The 15995-nt window shown below is 40.0% G+C and overlaps 1 protein-coding gene across 3 annotated transcripts in view; it reads right to left on the bottom strand.

Annotated features, from left to right (window-relative positions):
• plekha7a (pleckstrin homology domain containing, family A member 7a) overlaps positions 1–15995 on the bottom strand; it is a 117432-nt gene that overhangs the window by 45447 nt on the left and 55990 nt on the right. For all 3 annotated transcript variants that reach the window (XM_067493770.1, XM_067493771.1, XM_067493772.1), the window contains exon 4: positions 5097–5180. In XM_067493770.1, the coding sequence (XP_067349871.1) occupies positions 5097–5180 (84 nt within the window). The remainder of the gene's footprint in view (positions 1–5096; positions 5181–15995) is intronic.

Genomic DNA, 15995 nt, shown 5'->3' with positions numbered 1-15995 from the left:
CTACTGACACTAATCTTCTGTGATTAAAAGACCTAGCCTCTGGCATTCCCACTCTTCATTTGAGCAATAACATCCTTCTGGTTGCAAGGAACATGACAGGATTAACATCAAAGCTTTGGCCATTCTGTCTGTTAAAAAGGTTTAATAGCAGTAGTTTCTCTGGGTGGGGAGACAATCGTGCCATCATCCTCAATTTTACCAAAGCTAATTGTTCTTGTTTCCCCACATGATCAACTCTAGTCAGCATCCTGTCACCTTCTCTAAGCTTATTCACAGGTACTGGTCTTCCACAGCCATATTGTGTTTCCCTTATGGACATTTCTTTACTGTGTTTATTAAGCTGGTACTTTGACTGATGGTACGCAGCTATGCCTAATTAAATCACACACACACACACAAAAAATCATCTCAAGTATTCCACAAGTATTCTAATTTTAAGTGCATGTCCCACAGAAACTGCAGATTCCATCACTAACCTGTGCAGAATTCACTACCTATTTACATAACCACACATATACACACACCAAATGGGTGAGGTGTGTGTATGTGTGTGTTGCACTGGCACATTATCATAGGGACTTGGACAGACCCGCTTCCCGCCCACCCAACTGTTAATAAGACAGATCCATCAGAACATAGCAAGGGAAAATGTAATGTAATGTGGTCACTCTCGTCTAGAATGGAGAGAGAGGAGGAAAAGACGGAGTGAGACAGATATGATGAACAGAAAAAAAAAAAGAGGACAAGGGGGACAGAAAAAACGGGAAGTCAACAGAGAAGGAGAGAATAACACAAGGAGGGAGGCTCGATGTCAAAGAAAAACAAATGAGATGCAGAAAACTGGACCATCTTACTGCGAGTGCTCATATACTGCAGACGCAGTATATTCAAGCCTTGACGAGACATGAAGGTGTGTACTTGTGGCCAGAGCCTGACAGGGGAGGCTGACAGAAATGCACTTCCTGCCCACATGTGAAAAATTATTTTCACCAAGAGACTTTCGACTCTAGAAATAAATTGAAAAAAAAAAAAAAAACCAACAACAACCTCTAACTGCTAGTATTTCTTATCTTGCAGCCAAATACACTAGATTCTTTCACAACATCAGGAATGATTACATCCAAGTATATACATATTTTCTAACACACTAATCCTAGATAAAGGATGGGTTGTGTTGAGTACCATATAGGTCAACATAAAAAGAAGACTGAATCAGCTAAAAGAAAATGATCTGTTTAAAATCATATAAAGACATGAAGACATGAATGTGAAGAAAAAAAAGAGATAAAGACGTGACAGAAGATTAAGAAGAAAGGAAATATGATAAAGAAGATAAGACACAGAAGGTAAGAGAGAGAAAGAACGAGTCCTGAGAACGCTATGATGGAAAATATGAAGATGGACGAAGGCAGGAAATGCAAAATGGACAAAAAAAGTCATTGGGAAGGATGGATGGAAATGGAGAGAGCAGGAAATGGTAAACAATTTGATGGGGACATTATATACATTTCATTATATAAGTCAATTGTTTTATGCGAAAGTAATGACTGGGTTTGGCATTTGGAAGATTAAACCTCTTCAGTTTTTGTAATAATACAAAAAACTCATAAGGAAAAAAGAACAAGATTATACAACACTTTACAGTTGTTCACCCAGCACAATCAAAAACCTTCCATTTACTAGTGTACAGTGGAACAGTCTTAGTAGCTATAATGTCATATTATAATATGCATTTCATATTACACAATGGTCCATGTTGCTTTTCGATGCATCTGTGGTACCTGGAGTGTTTTGTTTTCTAAAAAGATTTTGCATAGCAATGAAGTCAAGTATGAAGTGTATCTATAAATTTGACAAGTGCAAAAAGAGCAGAAAGTGCTGAAGTCAAACAGTGGCGGCTTTGATTAAAACTTAACTTAATGAATATGAATGATCAAGACTCCTGTATTGAATCTGAAGAGCACTCAATATATTCACTCAACTGAATGACAAGCTTTCTGGAGATCATTGTAGAGGGGTTTACTTCGGTAAAAAAATAAAAGAGCGAGAGAAAAAAGGAGAGAAACCCTTCACCATCTGTCTTATGACACTAAGTACAGGGCTAAAGCCGAGAGGCTGACAGCGCTGAACTCAGGTGAGGTCAAAATTAAAGAAGAGAGTCACATAAAAGCTTCTCTGGGGCTTTATGAATCGATAGATTTGGTCACTGAAAATACTTGTGGAGTGTTTAAACGTCCCGGATCCCCATGTGTATGTTTTTACATTTTCACACTTTTTACAGGTCCACACAGGCCTAATTTGCCGAGATTACTGAAAACAATTACGTTAAGTTTTATTTATGAAGGAAGTCCCATTGACATCAGCGTCCATTTTGTCTCAGAGCAAATTACATAAACATAAGATCACAACAAGACGAGACACAAACACAGACACTAATTAAAGCAACCGCATATATTATTAAAGTATCAGGAAGGAAAACTGCCTGAGAGGAAAACATGTTTTTAACCTTGTACCGATTCCTTTCAGCAGCAGTAGCGTGGATAGTTCTGGGAACTCATCTAACCTGTGGCACTGGGATTAAGGGGGTGCGGTGGCTTACAGCTACTGTAGGAGCATGTGCGTAGAAGATACATATATCTGCTATGGAATTTTAGTTATAAGTGAGGTTAGGTTCTGATCCGTTATGCATTTTAACAGAGGTTTAGCAAATGGAGCAAACTTTCTAAGGAAACTGCAGCGGATGATGCAGGTTTTGTTTCCATTTGGGGAAAACGTTGACCTGAGCCTGGGAAGAACATTAAGCATGCATGTTTACTTCCGGACATAACTTTCTTTGCAATGCCGCAGGTTTTGTTTGCGGTTTCCACACAAAGTACATGGGACAAGACTGTTATGGAAACCGAGGATAAGAGTGTGCTTAAGGCAAGACAATGTCTCCGATCCAAACACACAATCGTTTTATCCACAATAGTGGTCCCACAGGACTCCTATGTCCAAAAAAGCAAAACAATACATATTTGGTCTCAGACGCTGTTGGCGCATTCTGGCTCAGACCTGTCTGTTTCGACTGTAATGTCAAATGTCCCAATGTCCCCCATGTAATGGCTGCAAAGAAATGAATTCAGTATTGATTTATTTTTTTTTTTTTTGGTCTCACTAAATGTATTCTGCACACTGACATTCAAATTCATCCTCACTACCCAAGGGTGTATGCAAGTGGATATAAATAGCTAAAAGAAATGGAAGTAGCACTCGAACACACAGAGCTGCATTCTGGTTCTGGAGGAGACTAAAGCAGCCGAAAACATAGAAACCCAGCAAAAACACACCACTGCCTTCTGAGTTACATTCCACCCAGACTGGCTTACAGAATAGTGCCAATAGCAAAATGTAGAATTAGTTTTCTTACAGGGCTGACAAAGGCAGATACAGTCTAAACAAACCAAGCCCCCTGTGCCAAACTTCCTAGAAAGCTATGAAAGCAACACAATGCAAGATTTTGCTTTTGCCTTTGGACAGTATAAGAGTACATTTTACTAGTCTACAAGACGTGAAAAAAAAAAACAAATCCATTGTGTTATTGGCCTATATCACTATACGGGGCAGCAAGAGAAACAAGTGTCATGTCTCTTGTAACTGAGATCTTAGAAAGTCTCTCTATTGTGGTGACAGTCTGGTGTCGGGTCACTGGCAGGAAAGCGCTGCCCGAACAAAGCCCTCAGAGCGCTATGCAAAGTGTGTCCTAACGGGTCGTGAGTAGACACTGTGACGAGTTGTGCTCACCCAAAATATTATGAAAATAATTTGGTATTATATTTTGCATTGATAACTATACCTACAATATACCACTGTACATATTATTACATAGTTCTTTTGCTTATTGATATCCATTAGGGTTATTTTTCCAAATTGGCATTGGGAGCAAAAAAAAAATGTTTTCCCTCAAATTTATTAATTTATTTAAAAATTGCTAGTAGTGTCATTTGTCTAGATCACTGCAGTCAAACGCTGACACCTCCTGTCACATAACCCCACCCCCTCCTCCCAGCACCGCTACAGCACATACATACCTGTTGCTCTGCTCTCCAGATTGCGTATTTTATATACTTTGGATGGAACAGATTAGGGGGGCATCTAGTGTCTAGTGCCTCTTTAATGAGGATGGACACGCATTCTACTTGTTTGTTGGACCCCCAATAGATAGATACTGTGTATGTGATGCAGTTTACAGAAAGCCCTACAGGATCCATTTTATATATAAAGGATATATTTAGTTTAGGTTTGAAACCAACCTAAATCACATGATTTGCTATGGTTTATAATTCAATTGTAAATCAAAAACACAGGCTACCAAAACCACTAACAAGCAGAGGTTGTATCTGCAACCAGGGAGAAAGGCTGCAGACACTATTAAGGGTCTCACATGTGGTATTTTTTCATTCTCTGCACAACAGGGAAAAGATAAAAACAGAAAAGTGTAAGTACATATAGCTGCACTGCTCTACTCCGATGGTGCAAACAGGAAGAGAAAACAACATTTCACCAACTCCTGCTACACAATGGCCAGTCAGAGCAAAACAGCACAGTATGTCCTTGACAAATTCCAAAGAATGTCTCATTTTACATTTTCATTTAAAGGACATTCCTGGAAAAATAAAAGTCCCACATAGATTTAACAAACAGAACTTTTCATACAACTGACCTACATACAATATGAGTATACCATTAAATGAAATATGTAAAAATAACTTTCAAGTCACAGGGTAAGATGTTTTCAGTCAATGTCAAACCGAATGTCAGAACCACAATGAGTAACTATAGCAAACTATAACAAGTCATCCCCAGGGTATCTTCTCTTCATTTTCAGTATTGTTACATCATTTCGAAGACAGACAGAAAATAAACGGGTCTCAGTGTTTCACCCAGTTTTAGTGTTGATATATTTCAAATCAGCTGCAGGAGGCATGTAGCCCAAAAAAAAATCAATTTCTTATTTCCACAGTTAAAATTGTTGGTTTTTTGTTTGTTTTTTGATGTATGAGGCTGCAAAGAAGTAAAAAAAAAAAAACAAACAAAAAAAACCCTCAATCACTCACCGTTCTTGCAGGATAAAATCCATGTTCTCTGGAGAAATCCGTCCGGTCACAGGATGGCGAAATGTTGTGGTCCTCTGGTTATGACTGAAGTGACACAGGGAGGAGAGAGGAGACCAAATTAGCAAGCTCGGTAACACAGTGAAGGCATCACCCTGGGTTTTCACCCCCACTGTGTTCACAAACACAGCACCTACCAGCCGTTCATTCCCCAGAGAAGCTGCGGGCTTAGGAGCTCTGTCCAACTTCTCCACCCCGATGGCCCTTCGACCCTGACTTTCCCAGCTCGATGTAGAATGTGATGGGTGACTGCAGAACCACCGCCCACTCACCCACCCAACCCATCCTGTACAGCCTGTGTGTGTGTGTATGGACCAAAGTGTTGGGCTCAGCACAAAATACTGGACAGTGCAGGCCCAGGCCTCCATCAGTCATAGACTCAGTAGGCCATTCTAAGCCTCAACCAGTGTGTAAAAGCATTTGACTAGGTAAACAAAATGGGGTGGCGTGGACGGTCACTGTGTGTGTGTGTGTGTGTGTGTGTGTGTGTGTGTGTGTGTGTGTGTGTGTGTGTGTGTGTGTGTGTGTGTGTGTGTGTGTGTGTGTGTGTGTGTGTGTTGGGATATTAGGAGAACTCTCAACTCAAAACGATCTGAGTGACCGGACATTTTTTTCACAATAGTTTACGCAAATAACCACACTGAATCACTAATTGTTTAATCATAATTTGTCATGCAAAATGTCAAGCCTGGGTTTTTTTAACTTCTTCTGCCAATTCAATAAATTTCACACTTTTATATATTAGCATACAGAGTAATTTATGCAAAGCGTCATGCATTTTATTTGCAGGAACAACTGGCCGTCACAACCATGTAAAAACACATTACAGCTGAATTACTTGCTGAAACAAAACAACAAATCCTGGGGAAGTGACACAGTGGAGTTACTTAGCAGTCAGCCGACGGAGGCACAACACTAACAAGGAACACCAGACACACTCGGCAAGCATACAGCACTTAACAACAATCAGGACATAGTGGCACTGTTTTCTATTCACTGACAGCTCATGTTTCTCTTTCTGCAGATCAAATCCTGCGGGATTCGCCAGGAGACCCAGGGACATGGCAGCAACATGCTTCATAACAGGGACTTACAATGCCATTATTAGCTCACAGCAACACGACCTAAACACAACCTGTCACATAAAACTGGTCACAGCATCATCTTCTGATGAGCTCCCTCTACCGCCAGTTCACTTTTACTATTACTACCAATGCACTAAGGGCAACACAGTGAAACACATTCCCTTGAGTGGAAGTGTTTTCTTTTTCTTTTTTAATCATCTTTAACCAATTTTAAGATGAGACGTGTAACAATTAACAATAAAATGATTTCAGTCATCAAAAACATTCTTGCAGCCAGCATCTAGAAACAGAGGTGTACTGTAGCTCAACACTTCTGCTCTGGAGTAAAAAAAAATCCCATTGTGATGAATGTTTCAGAGAAAAGCAGAATTTAAACTAACAAAACATGTAACATTTGTCACAGGGCTGCATATAACCCATATTTTTTGGGTTTGATTAATCTATAAATTATTATTTTCAATATATAGATCATTTTTATTTTAGGCTCTTTTTATTTTTCAATAATGTAACAATGAATTTGTTTAAAAAAATAAATTAATTAATCAATCATTTATATTTCATAATTTTAATTAACTGGTAGAGTGGCTGCCCACCGACCAAAGGGTCGGAGGTTCGCGCCCCGCTCCTCCCAACCACATGTTGAAGTGTCCCTGGGCAAGACACCGAACCCCCCACAGCCCATCCCCATCCACGCACTGTCGGTCCCAAGCCGGCAGAAATTGGGGAGGGTTCTCTGCTTATTGCGTTAGACACAGCCATTTTACTTCCTACTTGTTAAGCTGGCTGCACAGTGCAGATAATTTAAACAGGTACTAAGCAAAAAAATAAATAAAAAATCAAGAAAATAATCCCAGGAATTAAAAGCATAAGAGAATCACCTATAGTGGCTACTCACATTTAGACATAAATGTTTGACAGCTGACCATAAAGTCTATTGAGTGAAATGCAAAAGATGGTACTGAGGACTATGAAGGTATTTTGGACCCAGTCCACAAGAAAGGAGTGCAGGTACAGAACTTAAGATAACGTTAGTCATTCTGCCGGAGGAGTGTGCTTTACAAGACAAAACACCCAGTGCGTTAGATAGTGGTATCTTTCCGGAGGACAACGTCCACTGTCTCAACATAACAACAAAGTCGGAAAAGGCTTTAAGTATTAATAATTGTCTGAAGTGGATAGAATTATAATCGATCAGTTGTAGCATGAAAAGGTAAACAGATGGTCCCGACGGGCCTCCGAGCCATGAGTTATGACTGAGACGCTCTCCTCACAGAGACGCAAAAAATTCGACGGCAGATGTTAAATGGCGGCCGTGTGTCAGAGCTGTTTTACTGATAAACAGCTACCAGGTCGATGCAGGTCGCATCACACATGCTGCATTATGGTGAGAGCTTTATGTATGAAGAGTTTTACATATGGGCCTGGATTTAAGTTTCTTGTTAATACTTGTTCCTCTTTAAGCGTCCTGATATTGTTTGCCTCCTCTTATGTGTGATTAAGCAGTTGTGAGCAACACTGCAATTACTCACCGGTGTTTACATAGTACTGCAATTACCTTAATAATCCATTATTTCATTTGAGATTTTATTTTATTTTTTTACTGAATATAACTGAGAAACAAAACATTTTCCATTTTTAGCTCTTAAGAGAGACATCATTTTTAGGCTGAATTAATGGAAAATCACTAATCACCTGGAAAAAAAATACATACTAATCTGTCTGCATTATTTAGGTCTGCTGGTAAATCATTGAAAAGGAATGAATATGTATAGTCTCTGGTGCTTGGATTATATTTAAAAAAAATGAATTACATTAACAGAAAATTCACATGTACATCAATGGGGACTTAAATCACATTAGTAGGACATGATTCTAACAGGATTAATTCACCATTAGCATCATTATTTTATTAAAGGCTTATGTTAATTTGAAGACACTGCTCCGGGGGGACATAATCTACAGCCTCTACCTGCCAGCGTGTGAAGCTATGCTCAAACACCTTTGTATCAAAAAGTCATGGAGCGCAATAAATAAAAAGGTAATTTGTCGTAATGGCATAGATGCTGGAAGACCACCACTCATTCACACAACTATGTCAGAACCAGTAGAAGCCTGCGGTATTCATAATGATCTCATAAAATTAAATGCCGTATGTCAAAGCCAGTGATCTTGTTGCCAGAGTATTAAATGGTGAAAAGGTATTTATGACTATGCTGAGGACACAGTCACCTCCTCTCACTGAACCCAGCAGTAAATTGGGATATCAGTCGTGCACATTCAAACAAAGGCTCATTTATTTTGGAGCCGAAATGTGAAGCAGCTCTCTTGGGATACTGATAAATCCATGTCTGATTGCTCATAGAATGTGAATGGGAACAGCGTGTTAATGTCCTGAGAGGTTGTTTATCAGGGGCTATGATTTCATTCTGCAGTCAGGTTCAATATGGTACAAGATATAATAGGCGTGATAGTGTCATTTCAGAAATGTGGAGGCAACAATGACCTAACCTGTAAGGGAAAAATGTTGAAAGTAGTGCTAAAGGCTTTATATAGCAGCCTTTTAACATTGCCCTTTAACAGTGATAATAAAAGACCTGTTCACAATGTACCCTACATCTCTGGCTTTTAGGGAGTGTATTTTTAAATGACTGAGTGCGTTTTCCTTTTTCTCACTTCACAGAGAAACATATTCAGTGTAGCTTCAGTAAAGTTGGATCACATTTTTAAAAAATTCCAGCATTGCAAAATATATATGGTAATATCACAGCTTTTTAGACTGTACCTCCGATTGATGGAGGAAACGCTTCTACCTGGAGTGACTCTATATGGGTCGGATTAAAATATATGTGCTTGAAAACTTTGGACTGAAACGTTCCTCATCTCCCGTTGGTTTACAGTGGCTTACTGTGGCCGACAAAGACCTAGAGTGACGTTGATAGATCAGGCCAGTGGGAAACCACATTTTTATTAATGCTATTGATATCAATATTCTAACGGGGGCTTGGTGGCTCAATGGGTAGAAGGTTGCGGGATCTAATGCCCCACCAACCCCACCCAGCCACCCAGCAGGGTTGCGGCAGAAAAGAGCATCAGGCTTTAAAAAATAAATACATACATACATACAAAAAAAAAAAAAAAACTCAGTGTGCGCAACACACTCCACTGTGGCGACCCCCTAAAGGGACAAGCCAAAAGTCATTACTCTAATCAATACTCTTTTGGAATTGGTAAGTAACTTAAGTATAATTGAATAAGGAAGCTACACTAATCAAAACTCTTGTTTGAATGCTGGGTCAAATGATAATGTGCATCATGAATGGAGTTGCTAAAATCTTTTTACCTGACTCGGCAGTCATCCTCCGTTTATTTTCCCTGTGCACGAGGCAAAAACTAGAAAAAACAAATTCAAAGTGAAATCTATGGGAGTTAGATGAAATGAAGTGTTCCTCATGCATTGTATCTCCCGTTGTAGAGGCGATCTTACTCGTATAAGGTGGTCCAATAATTGTCCACTCCAGAGATCACTGCATGACGAACACTGAACATTTATTATTGTATTTCACGTTTCTCAACTTAGCCGATAACAACATAATGTTCCTTTCATTAGCTGAGCTGAACTGAACTCAAACCACTGATATGCATTGTTTTCTTGACAGCTGATTAACAAACTTAAACAATAAACTACAAACAAGGGCAATCATCAGTCGTATGATGTCATTAATGATGTCACTTGTACACTTATACTTGGACTTCTTAGTCTAATTGACCTTACAATACACAACATAAACCAAAACGGAGGAAACCCTGGTTGGCTCATACACCCATTATTATACTAAATTTCACTGAGACTAAAAGATGAGTGCACCTAAAACCTGACGTTGGCTAAAAGCGACCATTGCAGCTGTAAAAAAGAAATGTATACCACTTATGCAAACTTAAATGTCCCATAAACTTTAATCTCCAAAAACACCTGATGCACTGCACTTCCTCTCCAGCTGTAAGAGACTTGCATAACAACCACATTATTAAAAGAGCTGCCTCTCAAAAAAGCCCAGCAGCCACTGGTTAAAATAGCCTACTTGATGCTGACACTATGCATGCAGCCTGCCATGGAAGGTGGTGTGTTTACCTGCAGGATGGGCAGGAGGTACAGTATGGAGACCATAGGATGAAAATACATCCGGCAACTCAGTGGAAGAACAGCATGCAAATATGGAAAAGGACAGTAAAATTTATAGGCTTGGAGGTTTTCAATTACTCGTGCCGATACAATGATTATTTTTGTACAAATAGAAATCTTATTTACTTAAAAAAAAAAAAAAAAGTTTCCATAAACCTTGTGTTTTTATTAACAAAATCAGTTGTTCCCTAAGATATTCATCAAATGAAACCTAATAAATTTAGTTTCTTCTCTGCGCACCTTCTGAGGTGTAATCAGCAGCTTGAAAAAAAATAAAAATAAATAAATCCTGACATAGAATCCGAACGAACTGTTCAGACAAAGTGGCTCATCACCGTGCTGCCTGGGGAAAGCACAAATGACACGTTTCCTTTTCACATCACTATCCATTCAAAGACATTAATTTGGGGTTTCGTGACTGATGTTCAGACCTGACTGAACAATCTGAAAGATGATACACAACTAGTGCATTCGTGCCATGTGATTCCTGCCCAAACACAGAAAGCCAAACAAGCTGTTCTGATAAAATGTGTCATTACTGTGTCATGTAAGAAAAAGCAGATATTCAAAGGCCACTCTCCTTTTTATGGGAGTTTAGTACTTTCGCTTTTCTGTCTTCTATTGATGTCCATTTACCAGAACAGCTCCCCTATAGATGTAGCAGACTTTGTTCCTCGCTCAAACACAACCACGACAATAGATAATTTAACAACCTTCCTCTCAAAGGACCATCTTAACCACTAGGTATAGTTTAACCCCATGTGTTTGACATCTTTGTCCCTCAATATCCACTTGACATTTGCAAAAGACGGGTGGTAAACCTCTAGGGGTTGGGTAAACACGGGGTTCTTGCACTTGGCACAACACAACCCACCTCTCATGCAAACACATGATCCCACATGACCTCTCCTGCTGGTATAAAGTACAGTGCACGCATTGCACCGGCCCTGTGTCATATGACTTGGGTGTCACCCTGTTTCTCCGGGGCCTTGCTTTACTTTAGTCCTGGTTGCCCCTGCAGAGAAGTTACAGAATGACCAAGTAGTGGTGAATTATTAACTGACTAGTCAACGGAATGAAAGCAATTCAACAAAAAGAGATTTCCTCAGCTGCTAGTTGACATTTAGTCATGATTGATTAAACAGTGCTGTCTGTAATTGCCTGTTGACAGCCTGGTAAACTAAATGAGCAATGTAATTGTTTTTGTGCAGGGAAAAGAGCAATGAGCCTTGGTGTTTAATTCTGATTTTGCGTCATTTAAGTTCTATATTTTGAGTTTTTCAAGATGCTCCAATGCGATTTCAAATTCAAAGCTGATCACTTGCACCTAGATACATAGTGAGCATGCGTTTCTTTCAGTGTGTATTTTTACACAGTAGACAATCTGCCAATACTCTGAACAAACATCATCTGCACTGCTTATCCTGTTAAGGGTCATGGGGATGCGGGCGGAGCCGCTCCCATCGACATTTAGACGTGTAGGCAATTTAGAGTCAGCGGTTAACCCAACTACATTCACTGGCACTCCATACACCAAACAATTAATTCATTCATTAAATTATAGTCCGATAATTCTATAACGACAATAACTGTTAGCTGCAGCCCTAATTGACACAGCAAGCAAGCAATAACGTGAGCTGAAGTTCAAATGCAGATTAAGTTGCTGCATTTTGCCATAAAGTAATTGAGCTGATTGCACTATGTGATTTGTGTTCAGGTATCTAACGACTCTCGCGAGACTAAACCTATCGTGGTAATGATTTACCAAAGTCCAAATGCTACACATGGCACTTTGACATTTCTCTTCATTGATGATGGACAGGTCAATGTGTCAATGTGCCACACCTCCATCTGAGTAAGACGAATGTTTCAAAAAGCACAGCTGCTGGATTTGGCTGCAACCTATACCTGGGATAAAATAGCAAGAATTCTTTGTATTGTTTGCCGCTGCACACCCCGTCTGTGTTTTAACAGATGTGTAGCAGGCTGAGTGTTTCTAAATGATTTGCTGAGTGGGTGTTCTTACAGTCAAAGGTCACATCTATTTAAAGGCTTTTTCCAGATGAAATGTGTTTGAAGTGCAGCGAGGGAGGGGAGGGGGGGGGCGCGAGTGCTGCCTGTGCAGTGGGGGAAACGCAGCAAGGCCATTCACAGCACGCTGTACTGTACATGTTTAACAACTCCATGAGTGACAGTGAAAGATTTAAGAGAGACAGAAAGAATGATGTCTGCATTTAGAGCCAGTGGGGGGAGCGTGAAAGTTTGTGTTAAAGAAGAAAGCAAATGCTGTATACTGTATGTTTGTGACTTGCAAGTAAACACATTAGGACTAATACCTATTCTAATAACATTGTACTCTGGATGAGCAAATGTGACAGCTGTAAAAAGCACCAGCGATGGGCTATGAAGTGGCTACATGTGAGGAACTGTAGTCAAGTGTAAAAAGCAGAGAACAGAGTTCAAACTAATTGTGAAAATTATAATAAAGGCCAAACTAAGTAAAATTGCTGTGATTGTAAATCCCACAGAACAGACACAGGTGCCAGGACCTTACTTGCATGTTGGTTCATGGCCTAACGTTTCAATAAACGTCACCTAAATGAGCTGAACAAAGCCAAACCTACGAATGGAGTCCTGATTTGGCCACAGTGCAAAACAAGGTTAAAACATTATCAGCTTTGATTTTCAGCGGCCCACAGAGTGGACCACTGGCACAGCGGCTCTGATTATTTAACATCTACTGAAAGTGCAAAGTGCTCCTTGATGATGCTTTCAGCATTCGGTTCTCGACAATCATATGAAGAGTAACCCACCTTACAAGAGCAAGATTCTGAAAGCAGAATCTTAAACTCTAAGTGTTCAATAGTTCAAGATCGTATTTATGTTAATTAGCAATATGAACTCTGAACACATTTGATTATTTTTGATTTATTTTAGAGACTAAACAATTCAGAATTTAAGCCACAGCATCATTTGTAACTAATGGAAATTGAAATTCACTGAAGGCTTAATAATTGCTAAATACAAACTTTACTATAGGTACGAATACAAAACTGGACTAATGTAGCCGATGCTTACTAATCAGCCACAATTTTATAAACACAATGATGTGGGACATTACACACACAGTAGATGTCAACATTTCAAAATTATGAAATGCTTAAAATATTTATCAGAATAAAACGGTTATAATTTAAATGAGTCATATTTTCCTACTTGCGGCATCTCTTAGTTCTGTCTCTGGAAGGGCCCACTACTCTGCCCACCGACTAATGACCCACAGCAACAGAGGCCCACAGTGTAATGTAACTTTACATGAGCAGAGCTACCAACCACGCTCACAAGTAACAGTCAAAGCTGCCCCTGCAGCAAACTTTGTGTTACTCTGCTGAGGGGCAGCCCTGCCAGCAGTTCTGGGAGGCTTCTATAAAACCAGAGCTCACTTCCACCTTGTTCTACCGCTGGCACTGCAAAAATAAACTCCGAAAAGATGCAGGAAGCTTCTTCTAAAAAAAACACACACACACACACACAAAGCAGGAAACAGTAAAGCAGACTTTCTACTCAGTTTTACCTGTGTCCACATGCTCATTACCGTGGCTTCATTAATTTCACTCCCCTCCAAGGACGTTGAGTGTGGGCGAATGCTACATGTGTGCACACTCTTCCTGCCGAAGGAGGGTGTGGAAGCATGCGAGCTCGACCTATAACTGTCCAGGGGGTAAAGAGATGAAATACAATCTGACCACTACAAACATACATGTGAGGGCATACACACACACACACACACACACACACACACACACACACACAATGCTGGCCTGCTAAATTTCTAACAGGCCGCATCTGCCAGTAAATTCCTTCCTTTGGCCCAGTGAATAGAAGCAGTGGCACATTGGGTTCAGCTTCATGCTGCAGCTACAGCCACTTGTTCAAGTTTCACAGCCATCCACTACCACATCTGCCGCCTCCCCACCTACACATCCAGCACAAATCAGAAATAAAAACAGTCTCTCCCATTTGATTCCCTCACACCTCCACCTCTCTCTCTCTCCCTCCATCATTTCTTTTCTCACTCCCACTCAGGCTGGAAAACATTCAGAATGGCCCAGTTGTTTGATTAAATTAAGATGCATAAAAGTCCACAGAGGTTGTGTAACCTGCATGCTACAGGTAGCAATTTCTCCACTGGTACATACTATCTGTATTAAGGATTATACACTCCTCAGTCAAATACGCTGACAAACAACAGCTTTTTTTGAGCTTATACTTTATACATAAAGGTGCATGAGCATCTACCCCTTATTGTCACACCCACTGTTTATTCTCCAGGCAGGTAATAGAGGTAAAGTGGCTGTGCTACAACCCCAGTGTATGACCTCAAGACCCTAACAGCTGGTGCGTGAAGTGTCATTGTGTTTATTTTATCATTGTGCCTTCATGTCGCCAGACACCCTCATTTCTGGTTTCAGTGTGACCCAGTGAAATAAAAAGTATCTCAAGCTGCACAGAGGGCATGAGGTGGGACTGACAGAGTCAGGGCAGTGGGTCAGCAGTGCTGGCAGTGCTGGCAGACTGCAAGCAACACGGTGCCAGAAATAACGGAGGCAGACACGAGCATCACTGACATCACTGGCATTAAAACCTTATGCCAAGGCAAACATGGACATAAGCTCCTGGTGCCCACTACTATTTCTCCAATACTATCTATGACAGTGCAAAGCAGTACTGGATAACAGAGTATGAGCAAGACAGTCACGTGCTACGTGTTGAAAGAGCACAAGTGAGTGAATGAGCCCCCAGATTGCCCCCAGAAGTCTAATTCAACAACAAATTATGTATGAAAAAGGGAGTTTTAAAACTTTGCGAGCAGTAGTCACATTAACATACTGAAAATTATGACAAATACTGGTGTTGGACTGGTTTGTATACATAGTTTAGGGCAATGGTCACCAACAACACCCCATTGGTTTTCCAAAGGAGACATATTTTCCCATCAGGAGCTGTGCCGTGTCATGCTTTAAATGAGTTATTGTGGCCTGTGGACCTCTGGTTGATGATCACTGGCCTGAAAGTTTTACGTTTTTAGTTGGAAAAAAGAACGAACACACTTCCAAATCTTAGGCTTTGTGATGAAAATGAGTTTAACTGTAGGGCACTCACTCAATATCTGGCAACATGTTAAATGGTTCTGTCAAAGAATGCGTTCTGCTTCCTCTCAGTTTGATCTGTGTGATCAATTTTCACAATCAAACAATCTAATGTTGCATTCTGTTTTCATTTTTAATAAACTCAAAACGAGACTAGCCATAAATATTTATTAGATGACTAACGCAACTTGTGTTGTTTGGGTTTAAGAAATCATTACAGCTGACTGAACATGTGAGCAACTGTGAAGTACATCTGCAATAAAATGTTTATTAAAAAGTTTCGTGGTGACACTTCAACATAATATTTGCTATTAATTGCATAAATTATCTTAACACAGCATTTTTTATTTAACTTTTATTGCTGTGATGCTAATACTGTCAGTAAACATTATCCCTCATCTCATTCTATAAACTTGGCAACAGCCAC

Source organism: Channa argus, chromosome 23, assembly GCF_033026475.1.
Source record: "Channa argus isolate prfri chromosome 23, Channa argus male v1.0, whole genome shotgun sequence".
Taxonomy (NCBI): Eukaryota; Metazoa; Chordata; class Actinopteri; order Anabantiformes; family Channidae; genus Channa; species Channa argus.
This window is presented reverse-complemented; position numbering and strand designations above follow the sequence as displayed.